The 8,118-nt window shown below is 31.3% G+C and overlaps 1 protein-coding gene across 1 annotated transcript; it reads right to left on the bottom strand.

The window, feature by feature from the left end:
- Positions 1–1,300: 1,300 nt before the first annotated feature.
- Positions 1,301–6,356, bottom strand: LOC101245167 (cation-dependent phenylpropanoid and flavonoid 8-O-methyltransferase 1-like). Its single transcript, XM_069297629.1, has 5 exons — positions 6,288–6,356; positions 6,090–6,169; positions 1,903–2,047; positions 1,656–1,797; positions 1,301–1,575 (listed from the first exon to the last, which is right to left on the bottom strand). Exons 1-5 carry the CDS (start codon positions 6,345–6,347, stop codon positions 1,301–1,303), a joined length of 702 nt encoding a protein of 233 aa, XP_069153730.1. The 5' UTR covers positions 6,348–6,356.
- Positions 6,357–8,118: the final 1,762 nt, after the last annotated feature.

Genomic DNA, 8,118 nt, shown 5'->3' with positions numbered 1-8,118 from the left:
TCTTATGTAGATAAACTATTCAAGCATTGCAAATGGTTGAGTGAAAGTGCAAGAGACTAAGGTATATGTGTAACTTAAAGTATTTGTAATTCCATGGTAAAAAAAATGCCTTGTAGGACACAATCTTGGTGTTTTAATAACGAATTTTGCGTATTATCTTGTTTCATTTTCTTGCAATCTTCGTTATAGTTTATAGATTCCCTACAACATTATAAATTAGAATTTATCTATAAGTGCCTAATAGTTTTTCCCATTGTAAAGTTCAAAACTTTTCCTATATTTCCTATGGATTTCATCAAAACCTTATTATTGTTCTTGCATGCTACCACATTACACCATTTAAAGGTGTATCTTAAGCATATCAACAATATGATTGTTGTTGATATGATGCAATGTTGTACAACATATTTCTCATATGAGTGATTTATTTGATTTTGATTTTATTGTTTTACTGCTTAACCTGAGAGAGAGAGAGAGAGAGAGAGAGAGAGAGAGAGAAGGACGCAAGATACAATTAAGATCAAATAGAGTAGGATCATAAGCCTAGGAATTGGGAAACATATCTTTTGTCTAGGATAGACACATACCTTGTAATTAACGTAATAATAAGAGATATAGGCGTGAGACAAACAAAAATATGTGATTAGATATTTGAGAGAATCATAGTCATAATATTCACCCCATAAATTAATAACTCGATAAATATTGCAAGATTAAAGAAGGTCGATGAGCAAAATGATTACTTCATATATCATAACCCTAAAAGAATGTTCTCCCATTGTGATTAAAAGAACTCTCAACCCTTTGAAAAATATATCAGTTATAAGAAGTTCATAACTCTTTCAACAAAACACTTCTGAGTTTTATTATACCTCTATAATCATAAGTTTCAACGAGTCCAACACCTGACCATTGATACTCACTATAATGCGTGTGCGATCACGTACACTCACATGTATATTGCATTGGACAAGCGTCATAGTCAAAGAATTATTAGAGTTGAGACACTTAGTTCGCCAAAGAAGTTGCAACATGAAAAGGACTCTGTAACAGGATGAATATGTTTGCTCGAAAATCATATCCATTTCTCAAGTTTCAACCTGAGACATTTACAAAATACTATATGAACATATGATAACTCTTAAAAAAAGGAGTTACTTTTTCACATACTCAGAATTAGCAGCGAAAATGTCATAGTACAATAATTTTTGCAACAACAACTTACTAGTAAAAAAGGAAACATTTCAACATCAAACACAAGACACACAATTGTTATTCCTAGAACAAAAGAGAACTCTTTTTAGAGTCGCCAACAAATGGTGATTCCATCACCTGTAGGGACTTGGGAAATTTGAACTCGAGTATCCGAATCTAAAAATTTATTAAATTCAATGATGTGTTGCCTATTTGGCTTCATTGTTTCCTTAACATACTCCTCTGGCATAGCAACTGTCTCAAACCATAGTGTATTGTCATATACTATAATACCTCCCACTTTCACCAATTCTAACATTCTCTCATGGTACTTTTGATAGCTAACTTTGTCTCCGTCGATGAAAGGAAAATCGAAAATTTCTCTATTGTCATTGTGCAATAGAATAAGTAGTTTAATTTAATCAAGTAATTGGATGCAAAATATTTTTAAGTAACTTTACTTTTACTTACCTCATTCAAGAGTTCATCAAGGGCTGATAATGCCGAGGACTGAATAAAATTAATTTTATGCTCAATGTTAGCCTTTTTAATAATTGGCGATTCCATCTCGTATGCATCTCGATCAAGGTCTATAGCTATAATCTGCATAATATTTGCACACATAGATCAATGATGTTCTACACATGAATTTGAGAATATATTATACATTAAACCAATTTTAGGTGTATAAAATTGTGATACACTAGCCTTGCCATTATCAGGAATTGTAAGGGCATTAAGGACTAAGGAATATTCAGTGAACACTCCAATTTCAATCGTCTTTTTGGCATTTGTTAGTTTCAACAACAATGCAATTAGATGACCATCTTCTGGTGCAGTTGCCATTAAACAGCTGTAAAAATATAATTCAAGCTAAGCTGATTGACTTTTTAAAACACATTATTGTCAGTGTATATACATTTTATTATTAAAACTAAATATTAAATGCATAAGTTAACGTATATAAATTGTGATATAAGATGACTGCTGATTTTTTTAAATTATAGGGAAAAGGGTCTGATATACCCCTCAACTTTGTCATTTAGAGCTGATATACCCCTCGTTATAAAAGTGGCTCATATATACCCCTACTTGTAAACAAATGGCCCACATATACCCTTTTCCTCTAATGAAAATGAAAAAAATAATAATTTTAATCTAAATTTTAATTATTTTTTTCTAAAAGATATAATCCCATATGAGTAAATTTAATCCTTGTCAAACACATTTTTTTTGACTTTTTTTTGTTTTAATGACTAATTTTTTATAATCAAATTTATTTATGTTTCACTAATATTCTTGCAGAACTTATTATAGATGATCAAATTTTTTCTTCGAATACGAAATTAAATTACAATACACACAAAAAAATAGTTTAAATTTTTTTTCTTTAAACTAAGGAATGAAAGAAAAAACAAAATAAGAATAAGAAACTGAAATAATTATAATAAAAGAAGTCAAAAAATAATTTATTTATGAAAAAAATTAAAATATACCTTGAACTTTGATAAAAGAATCATATATACCCCTAAATATTTTTTAAAAAAAATTAGACATAACAAATTTAAATTTAAAACTAATTTTTTAATTTCCATTAAATAAAGGGTATATGTGAGCCATTTTGTAACGACAGGGGTATATGTGAGCAGTTTGTATAACTGTAAGGGCATATATGAGACACTTTTATAACGAGGGGTATATCAGCTCTAAATGACAAAGTTAAGGGGTATATGAGACCCTTTTCCCAAAATTATATGATCATTAGTTTCTTGTAACTCATGTAACATGTACTACCCACATTATTAGCCCTCGTTCTACCCATTGATTACACCAACATCAAACCCAACTTCTCCAACCCAACCCAACCCATTTAGATTTGGGTTAGTTATTGATTCACAATTTGTTAGCTTAATCCATTAAAAAATTTGATTGATATGTAATCCAATCTGATTTTAGAGAAATATTTTCAAAATATTTTTTCATTTTATATGCTATATATAGTTATTATAAAGATAAAAAATTATTATATACAAAAAGTTTATAAATAACAAAATAAAGTTATTAAAATTAGTAAAAAATGGACGGATGAGTTATGACCTATTACTTATAACTTGTAACCTAATCAGTTTTGAGCCAACCTATTTTAACCAAAACAAATTTTAACGGGACTAAATCTTTACCTGTATATTGTATTGACCCATTTTGATTGGCCCAACTATTGCCCTACTGTCACGACCCAAATCCGGGTCGCGACTGGCACCCACACTTACCCTCCTATGTGAGCGAACCAACAAATCTAAACCTTAACATTTCAATATAATATCAACATAAAGTAATGCGGAAGACTTAAACTCATTAATAAAATCAATAACTATTATTATCCCCAAAATCTGGAAGTCATCATCACAAGAACATCTACGATCAAACGACTAAACTAAGAGTATTCTAAAAGCTAAAAATACATAAGAAGCTAGTCCATGCCGGAAGTTCAAGGCATCAAGACTTGAAGAAGAAGATCCAGTCCAAGCTAGAAGCATTAGCTCACCCTGAATTTTCGATGTAGTAAGACTGGCTTGAGTTACTGTTGAGTCGAAGATGACGGTACGTTTTCTGCACTCCACAAATAAATAAGAAGAAAACAATAAAAGTAGGGGTCAGTACAGAACACGGGTACTGAGTAGATATCATCGGCCAACTCAAAATAGAAAACAGTATGTATTAAGCAATATCATAAAATCAACTAATATCCTTAGCATGCAGCATTTACAGTTACCATAACCCTTTGTTACAACACCAAGCACATCAATGAGGACTCACACCTCCTCATCATACTCATTTGGGAATTCAGTTCATTAGATTGGATATATTAACATATTTCAAGATTCATTATCTTTATTCCCCTCGTGTCGGTACGTGACACTCCGCTCCTCAATATACTATCCTGGTGTCGGAACGTGACACTCAAATCCTCATTCTATCCTTGTACCGGAACGTGGCACCCGATCCATATTCTATCCTGGTGTCAGAACGTGACACCCGATCCATATTCTATCTTGGTACCGGAACGTGGCACCCGATCCATATTCTATCCTGGTGTCGGAATGTGACACCCGATCCATATTCTATCCTGGTACCGGAACGTGGCACCCGATCCATATTCTATCCTGGTACCGGAACGTGGCACCCGATCCATATTCTATCCTGGTGTCGGAACGTGACACCCGATCCATATTCTATCCTGGTACCGGAACGTGGCACCCGATCCATATTCTATCCTGGTGTCGGAATGTGACACCCGATCCATATTCTATCCTGGTACCGAAACGTGGCACCCGATCCATATTCTATCCTCGTGTCGGAACGTGACACCCGATCCATATTCTATCCTGGTACCGGAACGTGGCACCCGATCCATATTCTATCCTGGTGTCGGAACGTGACACCCGATCCATATTCTCACCACTTTCGTTCATCAAGCCTTCTTTTATACCAAGGCATCATCATTAACAAAGTAGATTAGGGTTTCTCTTCAAGATTTGGGATTCAATAGCTTCATCATGCTTAATATAATCACAATTATATAATCACTTTCATGCATGCATACAATTAAGCACATAGCAGGGTTTACAATACTACCAATACATATCATTCTCTATTAAGAGTTTACTATGAAAGCATGAAAACCATAACCTACCTCCACCGAAGATTAGAAATCAAGCAAGCAAATTCCCAAAGCTTTGTGTCCTCTTCGTTTCTCCTCTTTCTCGTTCAACTTTCTCTCTCTTTCTCTTGTTCTTTCTATTTTCTTTATTCAAACCCTCTTTCTTTTACCCTAATTAGTATATAATTAAGGATAAAAGATGGCAATAATGCCCCACTAATTAACTTAAGGTTACCTCTTTTAACCCCCAAGTAATTAGACTTATTAACATTAACCCACTAACTTTATAACTAAGGCAAGAATAGTCAAAAACGTCCCTTAAAACATATCAAGAAATCCGACCCAGACTGGGATTGCGCAACCTGCGACGGCCCGTCGTGCCTGCGACGGCCCGTCGTGCCTGCGACGGTCCGTCCTGCAGGTCTTCGCAAGGGTCAGAGACTCAATTTCCACTGAATAATCTGTGACGGTCCGTCACGCCTGTGACGGTCCGTCCTGCCATTCCGTCACGAAGTTCAGAGAGTCGATTTTCAGTACCCAAATTTCAGAATTTCTAAGTGTTTTGGGACGAGACACCCTCGACGGTCCGTCGTGCCCATGACGTTCCGTCGTCTCAGCCTGTTTTTCCAGAATAAAATCTGCTGCTCAAAATGACTAAACAGGTCGTTACACCTACAAAATACTACTCCTTCTGTTTAAAAGAAATGACCTAGTTTAACTTGGAACTGGAATTAAAAAAAAAGAAAAAAAAAACTTCTTAATATCATGGTTCTAAATTATAGTTATGACATATGTTTATAAATACTCTTTAATCTTGTAACCTTCAACATGTCATATTGAAAATTGTAGTTAAAATAGTATTAAAAAAGGAAAGAAATCATTCTTTCTAAAGCAGACTAAAAAAATTAAGTCATTCTTCATATTACTCCTTTTGTTAGTAAACATTTTTTAAAAAAAAAATTATGATGAGTCAATGGAAAGCATGAGGTGTTATGTTGAGTTGGAAAATGAAAATTTACTGATGTCACGTGAAAAATGTATTGGCCAATGTAATTTATTTTTAGAGAAGGTTTAGCAATTTGGGTTTTTGATTTAATTAAAAATAGTTTGAGGGTTTACACACACAAAAAAATGTTGTATGGTGATGGGCGAAAGTAAAATATTTTTATTTTGCAGTATTGAAGTTTATGGGTAAAACGAGATTAACAAGTATAAATTAATAATAAAATATTACCTTGGATTATTTGAAGTTATAAGTCTAATCTCCTTGAGAAGCTCTGGCTCTCGCGGGTACACAAAAGTCTCCAACATATACTTGCAGAAGTTAAAACATATAAGAATGATAAATTTAACTAAAAAAATACGCAAAAGAACGAATAAAAATAAGGTGGAAAATGTATGATTGAGGTTTAAATGAAATTGAATTTTGTACCTCACGCAATTCTGGACTATGCAACAACCCTTTGGAAATTGAGTTGGAGAGTGACGCCATTTCTTTTACAACAACACTTGATATTTTTCTTTACAAAATAGAAAGGATATGTTTTTCTTTCAATAAAATAGAGTAGAAACTGCAAAACCAAGAATCACAAGTTATATTAGCAATTGTTTCAAATAATTATTTTTTTTCTCTCGATATCTCCAAAATTTTGTTCACGCTTTATCTTCCATTCAAACTTTTATCATTACTGAGACAAAGAGACAAAGTTTGTTTCAGTTTTTTTGTTTTCTAATTGCACGTGTTAGACTTTAACAGTGAAAAATTATAATCTTCTTTACTTTTCTTTTTTGAAAGATAAATATGCGTATAAAACAAACTAAGGATTTATTTTTTTAATTTCATGTTCAAACAATTGACCGTCTAGGTTTATATATAAATTACTACTCTCTCCGTTTCAAAAAGGATAACTTAGTTTGACTTTGAACGGAATTTAAGAAAAAAAAGACTTTTTAATCTTGTAATTCTAAATTAAAGTCATGTCAAATGTATCAAAATGGTTTTTAATCTTTTGGTATTAAACATGTCGCGTGGAAATTTAAAGTGTAACAGAAAAAGAAAATGGATCATTCTTTTTTAAATAAACTAAAAAGGAAATAGGAACATTATTTTTGAAACGAAGAAAGTATCTTTTATTAGTTTAATAGAACATACATATCTCTTTTTAGCACACTTTATATAGACAATCATTAATATTGATAAAAATTAAAATGATTATTAATTAAAGTAAAATATTGAAATAATAATATTTCTCTAAAAAATATAAAATAAAATATTAAATATTTTTCTCACCCCACTCCAAAAAAATTCTTTCATAAACATTTTTTATATATAATTTTTTTTTAAAAATAATTCACTTAATCTCTCCATTAGAATTTAGATTTGTTTTGATTTTTTTAAAAAAAGATTATGCTGCACTGCACTTAACCCTCTGCTCCCAAATTTAGTTAACTATTGGTGATTCCTAAAGTTTTAAGCAAAATTACAGAGATTGTTGGTAAACATATTAAAAATGCAAGTGTCTTTTTTGCTAATGATATTTTATTTACTTTTCTAAATACTTTTACTCTTTTAACTTTAATATTTTGTTTAATTTAAAAAAGTTAGTCTTAAAATTAAAAAATATTATAGTTCTTTTATTTTTTTGATCAAATTTTCTAATAATTTAGAACATTAAATATTTCCTCATTTTTTGATGACATATATTTGACCGCAATAGCAATAACAATAGCCACTTAACTCTCCTAGAATTTGCATCTGGCATTGCCATTAATGACATCCCTTATTGGCAGTATAATTGTCCATAAATTTGACAAATACTAATATTAAGAACTATTGTGCTTCATTGAGATTACAATAAATAAAATATTACTATTAGTATCTTACTGTTAACAACAAAAAGGTAAAAATTACACCATCTCATTTCAAACATTAACCATGTTTTGAGTCTAACAATCAATTTATCAAACATGTATAAATATAAATAACAATTAACTTATAATAACAATATATTTTGAATTCTTGAATATAAAAAAGTCTTTCATATATCAGATCTTTAAAGATCATAAAGCAGGATAGAGATGAAAAATAAGTATGTTTAGTATCACTATTGATATTCAAAAAGATCATGGATACCTTATTTAAAAATGAAGCGAGTTCTAAACAATCATTTTGATGTCTCCAATGCTTTAATTGATTATCTTCAACAACTTGTATGGTTTCCTGATTGAGTGAGTGAAAGAAAAAGGGGGAGTGACAAAGTTTG

This window comes from Solanum lycopersicum, chromosome 5 (genome assembly GCF_036512215.1).
Source record: "Solanum lycopersicum chromosome 5, SLM_r2.1".
Lineage (NCBI taxonomy): Eukaryota > Viridiplantae > Streptophyta > Magnoliopsida > Solanales > Solanaceae > Solanum > Solanum lycopersicum.
This window is presented reverse-complemented; position numbering and strand designations above follow the sequence as displayed.

Excerpts from the sequence above, each read along its gene's own strand:
- LOC101245167 (XM_069297629.1), bottom strand. The coding sequence starts at position 6,347 with ATGGCGTCACTCTCCAACTCAATTTCCAAAGGGTTGTTGCATAGTCCA. Across the intron at positions 1,798-1,902 it reads CAATTCCTGATAATGGCAAG|ATTATAGCTATAGACCTTGA; the intron begins GCTAGTGTATCA and ends AATATTATGCAG. Across the intron at positions 1,576-1,655 it reads CTTGAATGAGGTAAGTAAAA|AAATTTTCGATTTTCCTTTC; the intron begins GTAAAGTTACTT and ends ATGACAATAGAG.